The sequence below is a fragment of the Tamandua tetradactyla genome, chromosome 14 (assembly GCF_023851605.1).
Source record: "Tamandua tetradactyla isolate mTamTet1 chromosome 14, mTamTet1.pri, whole genome shotgun sequence".
NCBI lineage: Eukaryota > Metazoa > Chordata > Mammalia > Pilosa > Myrmecophagidae > Tamandua > Tamandua tetradactyla.
In genome coordinates this window covers 94,567,486-94,586,920 of record NC_135340.1, presented here as the reverse complement: position 1 = coordinate 94,586,920, position 19,435 = coordinate 94,567,486, and the positions used below count along the sequence as shown (strand labels likewise).

Here is a 19,435-nt window from a genome sequence, read left to right as displayed (position 1 = left end):
CAGCGTTGAAGACGTCCAGCCTAATCCTAGCCGCCTGTGCCCTGGCACTGGAGGAATTGAAAAGGCTGAGAGAAAAGGAGGGAGCTTTTGCCCAAAGTGGGCATTTTCCTGTTTTGTATCACTGTCCTTCAGTTTTGAAATAGTACATGGTTGCATACTGATTTCTTCTTTTGAGCCACAATGTAAAATATCTAGGTGAGTGAATATATATTTTTGGCTGTCTTTTTTAGAATTGTTGCTGTCACTACCTATTTTTCACTGACTTAAAAGTCAGTGAAAGTGGCTGTAAAGATGTCTGCCTTCTGGAGTTTGCTGACACTTCCTTTGTGGTCTAAAATATGGTCAGTTTTTGTTTCTATTGTATTTTGAGGCAGAAACAAAAAATTGGTCCTAGGATTTTACCCACCCCAGCAGTCCGAGTGCTTATTCTACATTTCCCTCCTGGTCTTTTCCATGTATACATAATTCTTTCATTCTTGGAATAGATGGAATTTTTATACTATTTCACTCAGCACTATAACCTTTTTTCTTTTCCTGTCTGGGTTGATATCATTGACAATTTCAGAATTAACCATCATTGACTATGTCAATATTTACTTAATCTTTGACTGCTTTCCTGTGTTTTGCTATTTTGTGAATATTGTCATGCACGCCGCTTTTCCTGTTTTGGACTACTTCATTCATTCATTCATTCAGTCAGTCAGTCACCAGTTGCCCACACAGCCACCGTGCAGCAGGCTCTGTGCTCTGCACGAGGTACATGGTGCAGACCCACGACGGCTCAGCCTCTGCTCCCCGGGAGCTCACAGTTTAGTTTGGATGAGACAGTGCAAATATCGAAAACAGGCTTACACTGCAGTAAGCAGTGGTAGGGAAGGGAAAGTGTAACAGTACATGGTGGTGGCTTAGCATAGGACTTCCGATGCAGCGGTGCCCCTGACAGGCCCTGGCCATGGGCATGCCTTCTCACCTGCCTGTGCCTCGCTGTGTCCGTCCGTGAGATAGTGGCCACCTGGTGGGGTGCTGTGAGATGATGACAAACACAGCAAGAATCGGCACTACTTATAATTATGCCTAAGAGTCACCCCCAGAGAACCTCTTCTGTTGCTCAGGTGTGGAACTGTTGAACTGTGTTCCAGTAGACTTGATTCCTGAAGGTGATTGCAGAACTATATAGCTTTTATAGTGTGACCATGTGAGTGTGAAAACTTTGTGACTGACACTCCCTTTTATCTACAGTATATAAGTGAGTAAAAAAAAGAAAAAGGACAAATAAATAAATAATGGGGGTGGATAAGGAGTAAAAAAAAGTGGGGTAGAGTGCAATGTATAGCGGTTGATGAGCAGAAGGGTAAGGGGTACAGGATATATGGGGCTTTTATTTTTATTTCTTTTTCTGGAATGCTACAAATGTTCTAAAAATGATCCTGGTGATGAGTGCACAACTATGTGATGGTATTGTGATTGTGTACTTCGGACGGACTGGACTGTATGTGTGTGAAGATATCTCAGTAATGAAAGGAAGGAAACTGAGAAGCACGTTTATGAAGGACGAGGTGTGGTAAAGAGCATGTTTAGGAATTGGTGCCCTAATTGGTCTGGAAGGTGGTTCTAACCAGTGTCTTTGGAAGCTTCTTCACTTCATTGTCTTTTTTATTATTAGTTTGTCTAATGACATTTTCTGAGCTTTATTTTATAGCGTATCACATGAAAACTCTCCCCTTGTTTTGTTGGCTCCTTTTGCTTTTCTCGCTTAGAGTTCAAGCGCTGAAGCTAACATAGGACAGCTGCCTCTGCCGGGTTGGGCTTAAATATGTTCTTTGAAAGATGTTAAGCAAATGAGGCAAAAAGCTTTATAATTGGTGAATTTAAATGAAGGGTATATTATGTTTATGGGATTTTCAACTTTTCCATAAATTTGAAGTTGTTCAATATTAAATAGTTGGAGAAAATGTTTTCTTGCATACTTTATGTATTATAGGGATTCATTATTGTGTCTTTTTTTAGTTAAGAGCTTTTGTATATTTGTGTAGCCTTTTCTACATAAACCAGATGGATGAAAATGAGGACCTACAGAAAATATGCTCAATTTTTGTAGTTTTAAAAATTAGGAAAGGTATTGCTTTATTCTACCTCAGTGAATGTGGATTGAAACAATATTTGCATAGGTTTAGGAAATAAGTTCTAGTAAGGAAGGATTTCTCCTGCAGTCAGTTGAGAAAGATCACCACCATTAAATAAGTTCTTTTCCCCATTTCCTTCATTACAGCATGTGGTGCCTGCCTGCCTTTTACTGCCAAGGGTAGCCATGAAGATTAATCAGAAAGTGCCTCGTAAAAGCTGTTCGTTCCTTAGCTCTCACTCTTACCTTAGCAGGGCTGTTTGATTGCTAAGACAGCGAGGTACTAATTGCATTTAATAATTAGTCAACATTCAACCAAGCTGAATCGATTGATTTTTTTTCCCAACAGGATAATCTGCAGGGGTACAAAACTCAAAATAAATTTCTAAATAAGGAGATTTTGGAACTCTCAGCTCTACGAAGAAATGCAGAAAGGAGAGAGAGGGATCTCATGGCAAAGGTGGGTCAGTACGGATATATTCTATTATCTGATGAAAGAGATGATTAGGAAACCATTCTAAAATGGATGTGCCTTGTGGATTCCGATTTCAAAATATATTTAAAATATATATAGTTCACAGAGCTGTTATGTACTTAGTCCACTTAGACTATGATGAAGACGAAGCGAAATACCCTGAGATGTGACTTCTATTTACTCATGTGCATTTTCAGTGGTTTAAAGAAAAAAATTAAGTATGGTTCTAAAGTCTCCCAAATTTAGGTTATTTGGGTTTTGATTTATGTTATGGAGTTGTGCATATCAATCTGTTGTAAAACAGGTGGTGAGGTTAATGCCTCTTCTGCGAACCTGATGGTCAACTCCAGGTTGGCATGTGAGTCGGTTAGGATTGCGGATAGAAAGGGCTCTGCAGAGGGTAAAGGGGCCACAAACATTGTAGCTACAGCCAAAGGAGATTAAATGATGCTTGTCAGCAGCTACCCTATATCTTTTTGAACAGTCCTCACAGTATCTTCCCGAGCCTTGCTCTATGAGTTTTCCAGAAGTACATTTAAATTGTGTGATACGGTGGCAGACGGAAACTAGCCCTGGGTCACAGCATCCTAAGAAAGTCGAAGTAACCTTGACCTCTGTAACTGGCATGTTGCCTGGTTTCTCTGCTCGTCCCCACCCAGAGCCAAAGCCTGCGTTGGCATCTAGTCTGATTGCCAGCCTCTTCTATGCCAGGCGCCCTAGAAGGAGGACCCGTGGCTTTGGCATGAATTAATCTCTTCTTTCTAATAAAGGCTGGCCCTGGCTCGAGGCCTGGTAGTTTTGGGCTTGTCCTTCGTTGATTGCTGTGATATCTACGGATTGCTTGCCCTGTGTCTCTGGATGGAGCTAACCTCCACATTCTCTGCAGTATTCTAGCCTAGAAGCCAAGCTCTGCCAAATAGAAAGTAAATATTTGATATTACTTCAAGAAATGAAGACACCGGTTTGCTCGGAGGAGCAGGGACCTGCCCGGGACGTCATAGCCCAGCTGCTGGAGGATGCGCTGCAGGTTGAGAGCCCGGAGCAGCCCGAGCAGGCGCTCGTCAAACCTCACCTTGTCAGGTAAATGTGCTGGGGAGTGCTAGTGACTTTTGGTGCAACACGTTTCTGAGCTCTCCCTTTCTCAACAACAGAGTTATCCAGCTTCATGTGTCTCAGTTGATGTTTATGACAACTCCTGTCCAGCTGGTAGAGCAGGTATTACCACCCTCTCAATAATCAAGCTGTAGAGTTAGAACTCAGCTGGAATCTTTTGATTCCAAGCCCTTTTCCTCAGCACCGTGACAAGTAGCCTTAGTTTCAGTCCTGCTGCAGGAGGAAGCAGGCTTCCAGGGAGTAGGAGCTTTCTCCTGAGACAGAGCCATACCCACGGGTGCTCTGAAAGGGAAGAGGGCCCCTGAGTAGGGACCTGAGTTTTCTTTGTAGGGGAGAATGCTTGGGCAGCCTGACGCACTGGTCTAGAACCCACTGAGCATCTGATACAAGCCATAAACTCCCTCCCAGCTGCACTTGGGTTGGGTTCACAGACACACAATATTGCATATATCTTGCGGGGAATTCACAGAATCTGGGAGCCCACTGGGGTCTTCGGTTAAAAACCCTTAGATCCAGTTCCCTGAAGAATGAGACCCCAGAAACTTTGGAGGGAAGAAGATACCTGCATATTCACTTAGGCCAACCTTAGTGACTTCTTTCTGCCCCTTTGCCACTTGGGTAGATTCTGTAGCCTTGCCTGCCGAGTTCTGCCTGCTTCTCCGACCCTCCCCTCCAGGCCCATGTAACAGTGTGTTTCCACGTCTCCGTGTGTCCACGTGAGAGAGTTCCTCCAGGGTTTATACTAGAGGTGGTTCTGACCTATAGGAGATGTAGATCTCCACCTCTGCTAGATCTGCTTTCCAGAGTGCTTGCACCAATTTACACACTCAGCAGCAGTGTGTGAAAGGCCTTGGTATTGGTTTTCTTTTGCTGCCATAGCAAATTACAGCAAATGTAGTAGCTTACAACAACAAGAACTTGTACTTTTCCAGTTGTACAGGCCAGAAGTCCGATACAGAAGTCTGACAGGAGCTGAAGTCAGGGTGTTGGCAGGGTTATATTCTGGGGGCTTTGAGGGAGAATTCATTTCCTTGTTCATTCAAGTTATTGGTGGATTCATTTCTTTGCAGCTGTAGGTTTGACATCCCCGTTTCCTTTCTGGATGTCCGCTGAGGGCGTTTCCCGGGTTCTAGAGCCCACAGCGTTCCTTGGCTCGTGGCTTCCTTTCGCTGTCTTTGTTAAATACCTTTTCTGTGTCAATCTAGAGGATTGTGTGTTAGCTTCTTCCTTCATTCTATTAATGTGGCATATTGCATTATTTGATTTTCTCGTGTTGAACCACCCTTGCCTACCAGGGGTGAATCCCACTTGAGCATGGTATAGAATTCTTTAAATGTGCTGTTGGATTCAGTTTGTTAGTATTTTGATGAGGATTTTTGCAGCTACATTCATAAGGGATATTGGTCTGCAATTTTCTTTTCTTGTGGCATCTCTATCTGGCTTTGGTGTCAGGGTGGTAGTGGTCTCAGAGGATGAGTTTAGGAGTGTTCTATCCACTTCAGTTTTTTCAGAGTTTGAGCAGGTTTGGTATTCTTCTTGGAATGGTTGTTAAAATTCCCCTTTAAAATTATATGCTGTAAAACCGTACAGATCCCAGAGTTTGTCACATGCGACCACTCCATCATCTCTGATGTTTCCTTCCAGCTGCTCCAGATTGATCATCACAGTCGACTTTTGTGTGTGTCTGAAAAATAACATATATACAAAAAAAACAGTAAATTTCAAAGTACATCACAACAATTAATGTAGAACAAATTTCAGAGCTTGGTATGGGTTGCAGTTCCACAATTTTAGGTTTTTCTTCTAGCTGCTCTAAGATCCTAGAGACCAAAAGAAATATCAATATAATGATTCAGCACTCATAGTCATTTGTTAAATCCTACCTTCTCTGTATTCAATCCTTCTCCCACGTTTTAGGGTATTTGGGCTATGCTTATTCTAACTTTTTCATGTTAGAGGGGGCTGTCGATAACATGGGATAGGGGGATGGAACTGTCTGATGTTCTAGAGAGGCTCCCGTCTGCATCTCAGGACTTGACTGGTCCAGGGACCCAGCTGGAGGTTGTAGGTTTCTGAAGAGTTACCCTAGTGCAGGAACCCTTTGTAGAATCTTATATATTGCCCTAGGTGTTCTTTAGGATTGGCTGGAATGGTCCTGGCTGGGGGTTGGCAAGTTATGATAGCTAGCAAGGTCTACCTGAAGCTTGCGTAAGAGAAGCCTCCAGAGTAGCCTCTCAACTGTATTTGAACTCTCTCCACCATGGGTACCTTATTTGTTACACTTCTTTTCCCCCCTTTTGGTCAGGATGGCATTGTTGTTGGGAGGTTTTTGATGATTGATTCCATGTCTTCAGTAGTTACCAGTTTGTTGAGATCTTCTCTTTCTTCTTGAGTCAGTGTTGGTAGTTTTTATACTTCTAGGAATTTGTCCATTTCATCTAAGTTGTCTAATTTGATGGCGTACAATTTTTCATAGTATGCGCTTAATAATCTTCATTATTTCTGTGGGGTTGATAGTAATGCACACCCCTTTTCATTTCTGATTTTAGTTACTTGCATCTTCTCTCTTTTTTTCTTTGTCAGCCTAGCTAAATTCATTGATTTTTATTGATCTTTTCAAAGAACTTTTAGTTTTGTTGAGGCTCTCTTTTGTTTTTCTATTCTCTATTTTATTTATCTCCACTCTAATCTTTGTTATTTCCTTCCTTCTGATTGCTTTGGGTTTAGATTGTCTTTCTTTTTCTGGTTCTTCCAGTTGTGAGTTAGGTCTCTGATTTGAGATATTACATTTTTTTTTTATATGCTGTGTGGTGAGGGTCACATTTTGTTTTCCCTGCAGCTGTCCCCTTTCTTCTTTAGTGTAAGCGTTTAGAGCTGTAATTTCCCTCTCATCACTGCCTTTGTTGCATCCAGTAAGTTTTGATGTGTTTTGTTTTCATTCGCCTCAAGATATTTCCTAATTTCCTTTGTGATTTCTTCTTTAACCTTATTGGTTGTTTCATTTCCACTTATTTATGAATTTTACATTTCTCTCTCTGTAATTGATTTATAGCTTCATTCCACTGTGGCTGGAGAAGATACATTGTCTGATTTAAATATTTTTAAGTTTATTGAGACTTGTTTTATGATCTAGCATAAGGTCTGACTTGGAGAATGACTCATACGCACTTGAGAAGAATGTGTTTTCTGCTCCTGTAGGTAAAATGTTCTGTATTATGTCTGCTAGGTCTGATGGATTATAGTGTTGTTCAAATCTTCCGTTTCCTTATTGATCTTATATATAAATGTATTATCCGTTACGGGAAGTGGTTTATTGAAGGCTCCAACTCTTAATGTCAAACCGACTATATCTCTCTTCAAATCTGTTAATAGTTGCTTCATATGTTTTGGGAGTGAGCTATTAGGTGCATGTATATTTATAATTTTTATGTCTTCTTGTTGAATTGACCCCTTTATCAGTATATAGTGTCCTTCTTTGTCTTTTCTAACAGTTTTTGACTTAAAGTCTCTTTTCTTTTATATTAATATAGTTACCCCAACTTTCTTTTTGTTACTGTTTGCATGGAATATTTTTTCCATCCTTTCACTTTCAGCTTACTTGTGTCTTTGAATTTAAGGTTAGACTCTTGCAAACAGCATATAGTTAGGTCATGCTTTTTTAATCTGCCCCACCAATCTCTGTCTGGAGAGTTTTATCCATTTATATTTATGTAACTTCTGATCATGTAGAACTTTCTTCTCCTTGGTCTTTATAAACTTTGTATACCTTTTTTGTTCCTTAACTCTTCTGCTAATGCCTACCTTCATTTTTTTTTTTTTTTTTTTTTGTATAGTGTACCATTTTGAGTCCCTTCTCATTTCATATTTTCTTTGTGGTTACCATGAATACATTTAACATCCTTAATCTATAACAAGCACGTTTGATTTTATACTAACTTAACTTCAATAATATATACATAGACTGTTCCTATACCCCTCCATCCACTGTCTTCTTTTTGTCATCCTTGTTACATATTATATTTTTATAGAATGTGTGTCCATACCTGTAGATTCATCATTACTTTTTATGCATTTGCACTTCAGAAGATTTAAGGAGTGAAAAGTAGAGTTACATACAAAAAAACCCACAATATTACAATACTGGCATTTATTATTCCCCGTATGGTTGCCTTTTCCAGACGTTTTAATTTCTTTATGCTGCTCTGATCCACTTGTCTAATGACCTTTCCTTTCAGTCTGAAGATCTCCCTGTAGCATGGCTTGTAGGGCAGGTCTTGTGGTGATGAACTTCCTCAGCTTTTGTTTATTTGGGAATGTCTGAATTTCTTCCTCAGTTTTGGGTTTAGTTTTTTTTATTGAGAAAAATCTTCATACACATAATTTCTATACATGGTGTATAGTCAGAGGCTCACAATACCGCCATGTAGTTGTATATTCTACCAGGATCATTTTTAGAACATTTGCATCACTCCAGAAAAAGAAATTAAAAAAAAAACAAAAAATTCATACATTTCATACACCTTACCATTCCCTCTCATTGACTGCTAGTGTTTCCATCTACTCTATTTATTTTACCCTTCCCCCCATTACTTATTTATTTTTATCCATGTTTTTTACTCATCTGTCCATACCCTGGATATAAAGAGCATCAGACACAAGGTTCTCACAATCACACAGTCACGTTGTAAATGTTATATCTTTATACTATCGTCTTCAAGAATCTAGGCCACTGGAACAGAGCTCAGCAGTTTCATGTACTTCCCTCTAACTACTCCAGTATGCCATAAACTAAAAAGAGATATCTATCTAATGCCTAAGAGTAATCTCCAGGATAACCTTTCAACTCTGAAATTTCTCACCCATTAAGAATTTTTCTCATTTCTCTCTTCCCCCTTTTGGTCAAGAAGGCTTTTCTTAATCTCTTGATGCTGGGTCCTAGCTTATTCCAAGCTTTCTGTCCCATGTTGCCAGGGAGATTTATACCCCTGGGAGTCATGTCCCACATAGGAGGGAAGGCTGTGAGTTTACATGCTGAGTTGGCTTAGAGAGAGAGGCCACATCTGAGCAACAAAAGAGGTTCTCCGGAGTTTACTCTTAGGCATAATTTTAAGTAGTCTTAGCCTGTCCTTTGCAGGAATCAGTTTCATAGGGGCGAACCCCAAGATCGAGGGCTTGGCCTATTAATTTGATTGTCTCCACTGCTTGCAAGAATATCAGGAACACTCCAAATGTGGAAGTTAAACACCTCCCCCTTTCTCCCCATACTCCTGAGGGAACCCCACAAATACTTCTTTATTCACTGCCCAAATTGCTCTGGTATTTATCAGGGCATCACAGTAACCTGGACTAACCAATAAAATCTCACTCCCTGTCCATGTACTTACGGTATTCAACTCAACTGACCATATGAGTTAAATCAGGAAATGTACTACCCAAAATACAAAATTTGCACCAAATAAATAAACTTCTCACCCTTTAGTCTCACATAGACATTGAGATTTTAAAATATGGACAGTATCATCTTTTACCCAGTCTTCTAGTATACTGTAGTCCTATCCATATCAGCTTCATTCGTATTTCTAGTTGAAATCTGATACCTTTTTCAACTTTTTTTAAACAGTTCCTGGATGGGGTACTGCTCATGTTCATAGCTTCAGAGCTCTGACTCTGACTCTCGGGTGTCACATAAGTTCCCAAGGTTTCTGAGAAGACCATGTTATATACAAACAGCTCAGTAGCTCAAAAGTTAGAATTAACAGTTACAGCTCCTGAATAGATAAACTCCTCTAAGAACTTACAACCAAGGACCCTTTACAATAAGCCCCAACCTGATAACCCATGCTCTTGACTTTAGTTCCCTGAATTTTTATAGTATAGTTAGTCCATATGAGTGAGGCATGATGATATTTGTCTCTTTTTCCTGACATTTCATTCAACAGTCCTAAAGTTCATTCCCCTAGCTGCCTCACAACTTCATTCCTTCTCGTGGCTGCTCAGTGGTCCATTGTGTGTATACAACACAGTTCCTCCTTCCATTCCTCAGTCGTTGTGCCCTTAGGCCACCTCCGTCCACTGTGAATCACCAACACTGCGTTCGTGCCCCAACTCAGCTCCTCCAGGTGGGTACCGAGCAACAGGGTTTCAGGATCACATGGCAACCCCACCCCTAGCCTCCTGTGGGACCCCCACACTGCCCTCCAAGGACTGCACCTCTCAGTTCCCTACTGGCAGTGAACAGGTGCATCTCTTTCTCCACATTTTCTCTACCATTTGTTTTTCTCTGTTCATTGTTAAACAGTTTTATTCTCACACCATACAGTCTAGCCTAATCGTATAGACATACCTTTGCCACCATACTCTATCTGAAGACATTTCCTTTTCTTCCACACAGAATCCATATCCCTTTCCCAATCCCCCTGTCTAATAATGCCTTTGTTACATTCAGGGGAAGCCTATTACAGTGTTACTGTTGACTATAGACCCTAGCTTACGTTGATTGTATATTTTCCCATATACCATCTATTTTCCGCACCCTGCAATACTGACATTCATTTGTTCTTCCTCATGCAAAAACATTTTTTAATTTGTATATTTAATCACCATCATTGTACAATGTAGTCATTCCTAAACTATACCGCGTCAGTCTTTATCCTCTATCTTTCCTTCTGGTTTCATACGTGCCCCCAGCCCTTCTCCCTCTGTCATACGTGCATTCAGCTTCGTTCAGTGTGTTTATATTACTGTGCTACAATCAGGTAGTATTGTGCTCTCCATTTCTGAATTTTTACAGTCAGTCCTGTTGTACAATCCGTATCCCTTCAGCACCAATTACCTGGTCTCTACCCTGTTTCTGTGTCCTGATAACCTGTGTTCTTAACTTCACTTCCCCAAGTTCACTCATTAATGTTGGTTCCCATCCTCAGTCTTTAAAGTCTTATATTCTTAGTTGTCAATTATTTTCTTTCAGCACTTTTAATATTTCCTCCCACTGTCTTCTTGCCTGTATGGCTTCTGATGAGAAATCAACACTTAATCTTATTGGGGCTCCTTTGTCCGTAACTCACTGCTTTTCTGTAGCTTTCAGAACTCTCCTTGTCCTTGGCATTCAGTGGTTAGACTGCCAGGGGTGGTTCTTCTCAAGTTTGTAATCGATGGGGCTCATTGTGCTTCTTAAATGCGTTTATGTAAGCCTTTCGTTAAATCTGGGAAGTTTTCTACCATTATTTCTTTGCCTGTCCCTTCTGCCCCCTTCTTTCTTCTCCTCCTGTGACTCCCGCGGTGTTTATATTGGCACACGTGATGGTGTCCTCCAGGTCCCTGAGGCCGTATCTGCTCCTTCTGTTCGTCTTGCTTTCTGCCTCAGCCTGAGCCATTTCTTTCGTCTTGTCTTTGGGTTCACAGTTTGTTTCTTCTATCACTTACAATCTGCTGTTGAAATTCTCTAAGACATTTTAAATTTCAGTTATTGTGGCCTTCAACCGGTATTTCTGTTTGGTTCCTTTTCAGAATTTCTGTCTATTGAGATTATCATATTGTTCATTCAGTGTTTTGATAGCCTTCAGCTCTTTCTCCGAGTCTTCCTTTATTTCTTTGAACATACTGAAGATCCTTTTTTTCTCGTGGGGGGGGTGTGCATGGTCCAGGAATCGCACCCGGGTCTCCGGCAGGGGCGGCCAGCATTCTACCACCGAGCCACCTGTGCACCCTGGAGATCTTTTTTAAAGTCTTTGGCTTGTCCAGAGTCTGGTCTTCTATGCTGATGATTTCTGACATTTTTATCTTGGGGTTTTTTTTTTTCTTCTTTTTTCTGGATGAACCATCATTTCTTGTTTCCTTGCTTGCCCTGTCATCTTTTACTGCACACTGTACATTTTAATGTGTTAACTTTGGATTTAGTCTCTGAGCTCTCTGTTCCTTTGGTTTGTATTGAGCTGGTGATACGACAGAAATTTCCTTGCGTGTCAGGAGCTAACAGTAACAAACCAACTTGGGGCACACGGGTAGTTCAGTGATAGAATTCTTGCCTGCCATGTGGGAGACCCGGGTTTGATTCCCGGCCTGTGCGCTTCCCCACCACACGCAAAAAAAATTCTACAAATGGTGCTGCAATAACAAGAGAGTCACAAGGAAAAAGAATGAAATATGACCTCCCCGTACAGCATACAAAAAAAAAAACCCGACAACAAACCGAAAGACCGCCTTTCATGGTCGCTGCACGCTGACCCTGCTTTGGCAGGTCGTCTTCGGAGTTTAGCCCTCCTGTCCTGTCAGTAGGATCACCCGAGGCAAAAGTAGAGTGCAGGGTCTCTCTGTGTTTCCTGAGCCTGTGGCTTGTCCTGGGCTTACTTTCATTTGTGGCCTTAAGAATTCCCCTATCCACAGGAATCTGAATGCCTCCTCTACTCCCTGTGAAGTAGACTCCCTCCACCCCACCCTCCTGCCCCCACCCTTACTGCACCACTTAAAACTGGTCATCCTTTGTCTCTGTCCGCCTTGATTTAATTGTTTCTGTCCCTTCTCTAGATGTCTGCAGGCTGCTCCTGCCTGCAGGCTAAGTTCTGGGAGGGTGAGCTAGGGACAGGAATCTTGGTTCCCGTCTTCAAGCGGCCACCTGAAAGATTGGCACCGAGGTTCAGGTACCCTAGTCTGGAAAGGCCAGGGACCCACTGTGGGAGCGCAGGCTGGCTGCACGCTGCGGCGGGATCGAGTCTGCCCGGACAGTCAGGGCTCCGGAAGCTTTCTCCTGCTGGTTTTCAGCTGAGATTTCTTGACTCGGCACTCGCCCAGATTCTACAACCCTGTCACTGCTTCCCGGGATTTTGAGGAGGATGGCTCTGTCAGTTTTTGCTAGGGTTTAAAGAGTCTCCGGGGGACAGAACCTGACGCATGTTACACCACCATGTTGGCTGACCACAGTGCCCATCTTGTCTTTTTAAATATCTTTTGAATTAGAGAAATTATATGCACACACGTGTGTGATATGTAAATACACACGCATACACATATCAGTGTAGCCAAGTTTACCAGTCTTGTTTTGCTAGCTTTTTTGTGTCTTTTTTTATGCTTTTCACATTGAGGGCTTTTATCCTTGTTGAATTGATTTTTCTGTATGATATCAAAAATGAATCTAAATTTCCTTCCCATATGGATTGTCCCTGCTATATTTACTGAGAGCATCATTATTTTCTCAAAGATTTCAAGTGCTCTGTCACATTTCAACAGTGCCACGTATGCAAGGGGTGTTTTCTAAGTTCGTTGTTCTTCTGTTTCCTTGGTCTTCCTGCCAAGACCGTACTATTTTAATATTTATTTATTTATCTTTTTTATCGACAGTGAATATGATATTTACGGATTTAGGACTGTGCCTGAGGATGACGAGGAAGAGAAGTTGGTAGCCAAAGTTCGAGCGTTGGACCTGAAGACTCTCCACCTCACAGAAAACCGAGATGTTTCCGCTGGGGTCAAGTGGGAGAACTACTTTGCAAGCATGGTGAACAGAGAGATGGTGTGCTCTCCAGAATTAAAAAACCTGATCCGTGCAGGAATTCCCCATGAGCACCGTTCCAAGGTGTGGAAGTGGTGTGTAAACCTGCACACGAGGAAGTTCAAGGACAGCACCGAGCCTGGTTACTTCCAGACCTTGCTTCAGAAGGCTCTGGAGAAGCAGAACCCGGCGTCCAAGCAGATCGAGTTGGACCTGCTGCGCACGCTGCCCAACAACAAGCACTACTCCTGCCCCACTTCGGAGGGCATACAGAAGCTGCGCAGCGTCCTGCTTGCCTTCTCCTGGCACAACCCGGACATCGGCTACTGCCAAGGCCTGAATAGGTGGGTGCTCGGCCCACGGGCTGCTCCCCTTTTGTCCTCAGGATGACTGCTTGGTGTCAGGCACTGCTTGGCCACTCCCTCCCCTCCTAGGAAGGAAAAAAAACCAAAAAAAGCCAGTATTTTAAGAAAAAGAACTAGCCACAGCGAACTGGTTTTACCTATGCAAATATTCCCAATTCTAGAGTAATTGAGAGAAACAAACATACTTTCAGAAAGAACACCAAAATCAGAGTCATTTGAAACATTTGGTTCTTTATGTTTTCTGCTTGTCCTCATCAGGCTTAGTCTTTTTGGTCAGAAGTTTGATTTCATTAGCTTGTAATATATGCGGTGAAAACTGGTGCTTGCTCCCTGTTTATACAGTATTGTGAGCCAAGGAGTTGCCCACACGTTCTTTAGCCGGTTGAAACCTAACCCTTAAAGGGCCCAAACCTGTTTTCTTTTGGATTAGAGTCCTTCTAAAAGTCTTGCACACTTCCCTGTGTCCACAAGCAAAGGGCACTGAAAAGCCTCTCACCTTTTCTTAAGGCTCCAGACTCCACCTTCCGGGCTGTGCTGAGACGGGACCAGCCCTCAGGAGGTACTGAGGCCTGCTCTGTGCAACCGCTCCCCACCACGGGGCTTTCTGAGTGCTTGTGACTGCTTCTTACAGTTTACCTGTCCCTTCCCCGGCTAATCCACCTCTACCATGTCTACTTGCTGCTCTTCTTACAGCTTACCTGTCCCTTCCCCGGCTAATCCACCTCTACCATTTCTACTTGCTGCTGTTCTTACAGCTTACCTGTCCCTTCCCCGGCTAATCCACCTCTACCATTTCTACTTGCTACTCTTCTTACAGCTTACCTGTCCTTTCCCCGGCTAATCCACCTCTACCATTTCTACTTGCTGCTCTTCTTACAGCTTACCTGTCCCTTCCCCGGCTAATCCACCTCTACCATTTCTACTTGCTGCTCTTCTTACAGCTTACCTGTCCCTTCCCCGGCTAATCCACCTCTACCATTTCTACTTGCTGCTCTTCTTACAGCTTACCTGTCCCTTCCCCGGCTAATCCACCTCTACCATTTCTACTTGCTACTCTTCTTACAGCTTACCTGTCCCTTCCCTGGCTAATCCACCTCTACCATTTCTACTTGCTGCTCTTCTTACAGCTTACCTGTCCTTTCCTCGGCTAATCCACCTCTACCATTTCTACTTGCTGCTCTTCTTGTAACTATTTCTGTTCTTCTCTGGAACAGAGAGTGCAGTGAAATTAGTAACAAAACTTGTTAGAAATGTGTGTATAATAAGAATGAAGAAGCACTGTGTGTGTTCTTTAGGAATTCTCCTGTAAATTAAGTGCGGGAGCGCGAGGTTTTGAATGCTGGCATTTATTCTCGCTGCTCATAGGCTTTTTTAATCCTGGTCTGCGCTAGCCACGGACTGATAAAGCCTGTCTTTTTGCATTTGAATTTACAATATTGTGGGAGGAAGGGTCTTTTTTTTAATTCTTTTTTTTTTCTAAATTTAAGAATCACCAACTTTATTTTTTCAGTAGAAAACCTGCATATATGATACATTATACTGAGTACCAATCATGTGTGTTTTCCACCAAACACTGGGAAACAGTAAAGCAGCCTTTAGGCTTTTAAAGTTATTTCCAAGCATTTATGTGTATGTTTATGTGCCTGGTAGAGTCTTCGAATATGCACTTAGGTCTTAATATTTAATCTCTGATGAGACTAAAAAATGTTCTCATGGCACAGCGTCAGTCTTTGAAAAATCCTTTATAAACCTGGCTTTACTTAGGTGGTAACTTGACTCGCATTGTCCTGCTTTGCTGAGCACTGTAAACCTGTCTCATCCTCCTTCCGCCTGTCAAAACTGGTGACGAACATCTATATTTATATGTTATTTAAATTAATAAAATGATAGGCACAGTTAGAGGTAATGACATTTGAATACATTTTGTTGGATAATATAAAATAATTTACATATTCACAAGCACACAGGTCCATCACCACCCCACTGGACATTTTAGTCTGTGTAATCAAAGTCTTCTGGAATTCCAAAGTTGTTATTAATTTTTATTTCCTCAAACCCCAGTTTTCTTTTGGCCCAGCCTTTTATTGCAGAAACGTTACCAGTCCATCTGTCAGCAGCTGTTTTGGCTACTTTATTTGCTTAACATATTTCTTCCAAAGCTTGCAGATCACGTTCTTTGTGTTTTTCTGCTTCAGCCTTCAGTTCTCTTTGGTCCCGAAGTGAAGAAGGCGCCTTTGCGAGCACAATTCGCTCTTCCTTCCTGTGTCGGCCAACTTCAGCCTTCTCAGTGCTTCTCTGTAGGCTTGCATGCTTCTGACTTCCCTCAGACGACTGAGATTCCAGAACCTCCAACTTGCATGAAGAGCTTTACTTGGAAAAGCCCAGTAATAGTTAGACTCTCCAGTCCTGCCATGGCCAGCCATACCATCACCAACAGCTTTGAGGAGCTGCTTTGACTGGCACAGACTCTCTTTGGGAGCAGTCTGCTCCATGTCTTTTAAACCGAAATACATCTTTCATCTCAGAAAATACGTCCGTCACGCGAGCTCTCTTTTCCTGTTCACTCAGTCCTTTTCTCATCCACGTGGCACGTGGGGCCAAGTCTTCTGGTGGCGGGGTCAGAGTGCAAGACCTTAAATCCAGTTTTATGAGAGATATTCACACAGCGCAGAAACCCTCTGGAGTGTACACTCACTGGTTCACAGTGTCATCACACAGCTGGGCCTACAGCCCCGTGTTCAAATTTAGAACTTTGTCATTACTGCAGAAAAGAAATACAAAAGAAAACCCTAATCCTCCCATGCTCCTTTATCCCCCATGTTACTGACCCATAGTGTTGGACTAGTACATCTGTTACTGTGATGAAAGAGTATTAAAATATTACTGTTATCTATAGTCATAGTTTGCAGTAGGTACGTTTTTTTCCCTTGTACCTCTCTATTTTAACTGCTTATGACAGTGTCCTACTTCGTTCTAGTTCATGAAAGACCTTTTTTATATTGGTACAGTTAATCATGGGCATTGTCCACCACAAGAGTCACTGTGTTACACGTGTCCGTGTTTTAACTCCAGCTTCCCTTCTGGTGGCACACATGACCCTGAACCTCCCGCTTCTACCACGCTCACACGCCGGTCAGCACCGGTCACTGTTCTCACAGTAACGGGCTACCACTTAAACTTCTAAATGTTTAAGTTCAGCCTAGTTAAACATTTTGTACATATTAAGCAATTGCTAGGAGGAATGTTTTCCATCTGGGACATTGCTTGGTTAAGACCTGAACCTAAATGGTTTACAGGAAGTCATTGCCTCAGTAGCAGAGAGCAGCTTCTCTCTGCAGCCCCTTGGAAGGAAAAGAGACTTCAGCTGTGCCTGGCTCCTTAGTCTCTGTTTAAAAGAAAACAAACAAAAAAGGCCACCACCTGTAAATAGGATGCTGCTTAACAAAGCAGGCTTGCTGTGCTGAATTCCAAAGTTCACATTGTATACGCAGTCTAAAAATTCCTGGAAGCTGAAAATGTCTCAGAGGTCACCGGGAATCCCGGTGAGGGCACTGTTAGAAAATATGCATGCTCTGCTTATCTGGGATTGTCAGGGGGCAGTTCCACGCGCAAATAGATTTTCCAGGTGACTGAAACATTCACCTCCACCCCCATCAGTGTTACAACCTCTAAGTTTTAACTATCTTATTGGATTTTTGTTTCCTTAAAATATCTTGTCTGTGTCCATGCCTTCTGAATACCCAGAACTTTAGTAGAACTTTTGTTTTTTCTAGGTAATGCAGGCCTTTATCATTCTTAACACCAGGTAGTATTTAAAATGCTGTCCTCAGACACATTGATCTCATTTCAGACTCCTTATGCCTTTTCCTGGCGTCCTCAGGTGCTGTGGGATTCGGTTTCTGTGCTTGTTTTTCCTGTTTTTCACCTTCTCCATCTCTGCCAATTGTCACCATTCCACTCTCCTTCTATCCCTGCTTACTTGAGGCTTCCCCTTCTCACCTACCTCAAAACCTCACACTTTTTTTCCTTTTAATTTGAGATGAAATCATTATAATTATATCTAAGGAAGGGGAAAAATGGAGTTCTGAGAAGGGGCTTCAGGGCCTTTCTGTGACTGGGGCACATGAGCTTAGTGTCACGGGCGGAGACTCCTGGACAGCTGTGTAGAAAGTGGCTTTTCTCTCCCTCTTTTCCCCCATCCTTCTGCACTGATGCCCTGAGTCCCGCTCAGAGCCCCCCAGGGAGATGTGGGGTGACTCTTGATTAGTGACAACTGTCTGCACCCGAATGTACTTGGGAACCCCGTGCCGGGACAGCCCCTTTCCTCTCGCGGGTGCACGCTGTGGGCGCTGTCCTCCATCCGGACCCCGCTGCATTCCTCCAGCTGAGAAGCAGGACGGTATCAGGAAAGTTGTTTTTAAGTCTCGTTTGTTCTTTGTCACGTACATTGCTTCTGAATTCCTTGTGCTTAAAACAGTTAATTGGAAGTTCTTGAACAATCACCCGAAATAATTAGCTGCGTTAGTAAAAACGTCATAATGAAAACAGATCTTAGTATTTTAGCAGCGAGACTGGCTCATCCCTGGGAAGAACTGTCTGATCTTTTGCGAGCGAAGACCGCGTGAGCAGGGGAGACGTAGCCTTGCTCCTCAAGCCGAGGAACCTCACAGTTCTCACGGAAGAGCTCAAGGTGGTGTGGGTCTGGAGAGGGAGCAGCCTCGTGCGGACGTCTGTGCAGACAGCGGCCGCAGCCGTCTTTCTGGGCACGGGGGTGGCTCTTACCTTGTTCTCCATTTACTCGTAGATTGGTGGCTGTGGCCCTCCTGTACCTGGAACAAGAAGACGCTTTCTGGTGTCTAGTTACCATAGTGGAAGTTTTCATGCCTCGAGACTATTACACAAAGACTCTTTTAGGATCCCAGGTACTTCTAAAGATATTGCGCTTCAGTCACCAGCTGGTCACATGTGACCTGAATTGAGCTTTCGTGGGGGGAAGGACGCTTCGTGTGTGTGATGTCAGCATCTGACCCCTGAAGAAGGTGGGCCACGAGGCAGGCTGAGAGCAGTCCTGCAGTCCTGACGTGTGTGCCCGCTGCTTGGGACTCTCCCGCCAGGGATGGCCCTACCTGGGTGCTTAGGCAACCTGGTGTGTTAGCTCAGGTTTTCCAAGAAGGGATGAGAGGTGCACGAGAGTCACGGGGGAAACACCTGGGAAGGGTCAAGGGGCAGGTGCTGCGAAGGCCAGGAGCACCTGCAGTCCCCGGGAAGGAGGAGACCCGGGTAGGAAGAGGCTTGGACTTCCAAACAGCTCTGAGAAAGTGTTGGCCAGGCCAGTGGGCTTCCTGAAGCCAGATCCACATCTCATACGAATGGGCCTGAGTGAATGGACATGTGGTGCTCGATCCAGAGGGGCAGCAGCTGTGGCCACCAGTCCCCTCCCCTCAGCACGTCATGTCCCCCAAGAAGCCAGGGCACAGGCAAGGATGACCTGGGCTGGGAAGGCCCAGAGATTTTGTCTCTGCTTGGCATAGCCCTTGCAACCCAGGGCATCTCTTCTTGGGGCTGGGCTGGGGCTACGCCAACCAGGTTTCATTATGGCCACTTCTCGGCTTCCTGGCTGGCCATGCCTTCTCGTGTGTCTCACCTTCAGTCACATCTCGTCCAGCAGTGTCCCTTAAACACCAGCTGTGCCTGTTTCTGTGTCTACTCTGTCGTTTGCCTCTCCAAGTCTGTCCCAGTGCTTGGCTTGCTGTCTCCCAGATCCATTCTTAGCCTTCTCCTGCTCTGCTCAGGATCACAGCGGCTGACCCACAGGCTCTTTCTCAGGTTCTTATGTCAGCCAATGGGAGGTACTAGAGGAGACTGGAGGCTGCCGG

The 19,435-nt window shown here is 43.4% G+C and overlaps 1 protein-coding gene and 1 pseudogene across 1 annotated transcript in view; one reads left to right on the top strand and one right to left on the bottom strand.

Moving 5' to 3' along the window:
• The window catches only part of TBC1D2B (TBC1 domain family member 2B), a 112,742-nt gene that overhangs the window by 77,595 nt on the left and 15,712 nt on the right, over positions 1-19,435 (top strand). Inside the window, exons 7-10 of the mRNA XM_077126755.1 lie at positions 2,472-2,582; positions 3,484-3,677; positions 13,044-13,538; positions 18,364-18,481. Of these exons, the coding sequence (XP_076982870.1) occupies positions 2,472-2,582; positions 3,484-3,677; positions 13,044-13,538; positions 18,364-18,481 (918 nt within the window). The remainder of the gene's footprint in view (positions 1-2,471; positions 2,583-3,483; positions 3,678-13,043; positions 13,539-18,363; positions 18,482-19,435) is intronic.
• Positions 15,552-18,353, bottom strand: LOC143656564 (meiotic nuclear division protein 1 homolog pseudogene; annotated as a pseudogene).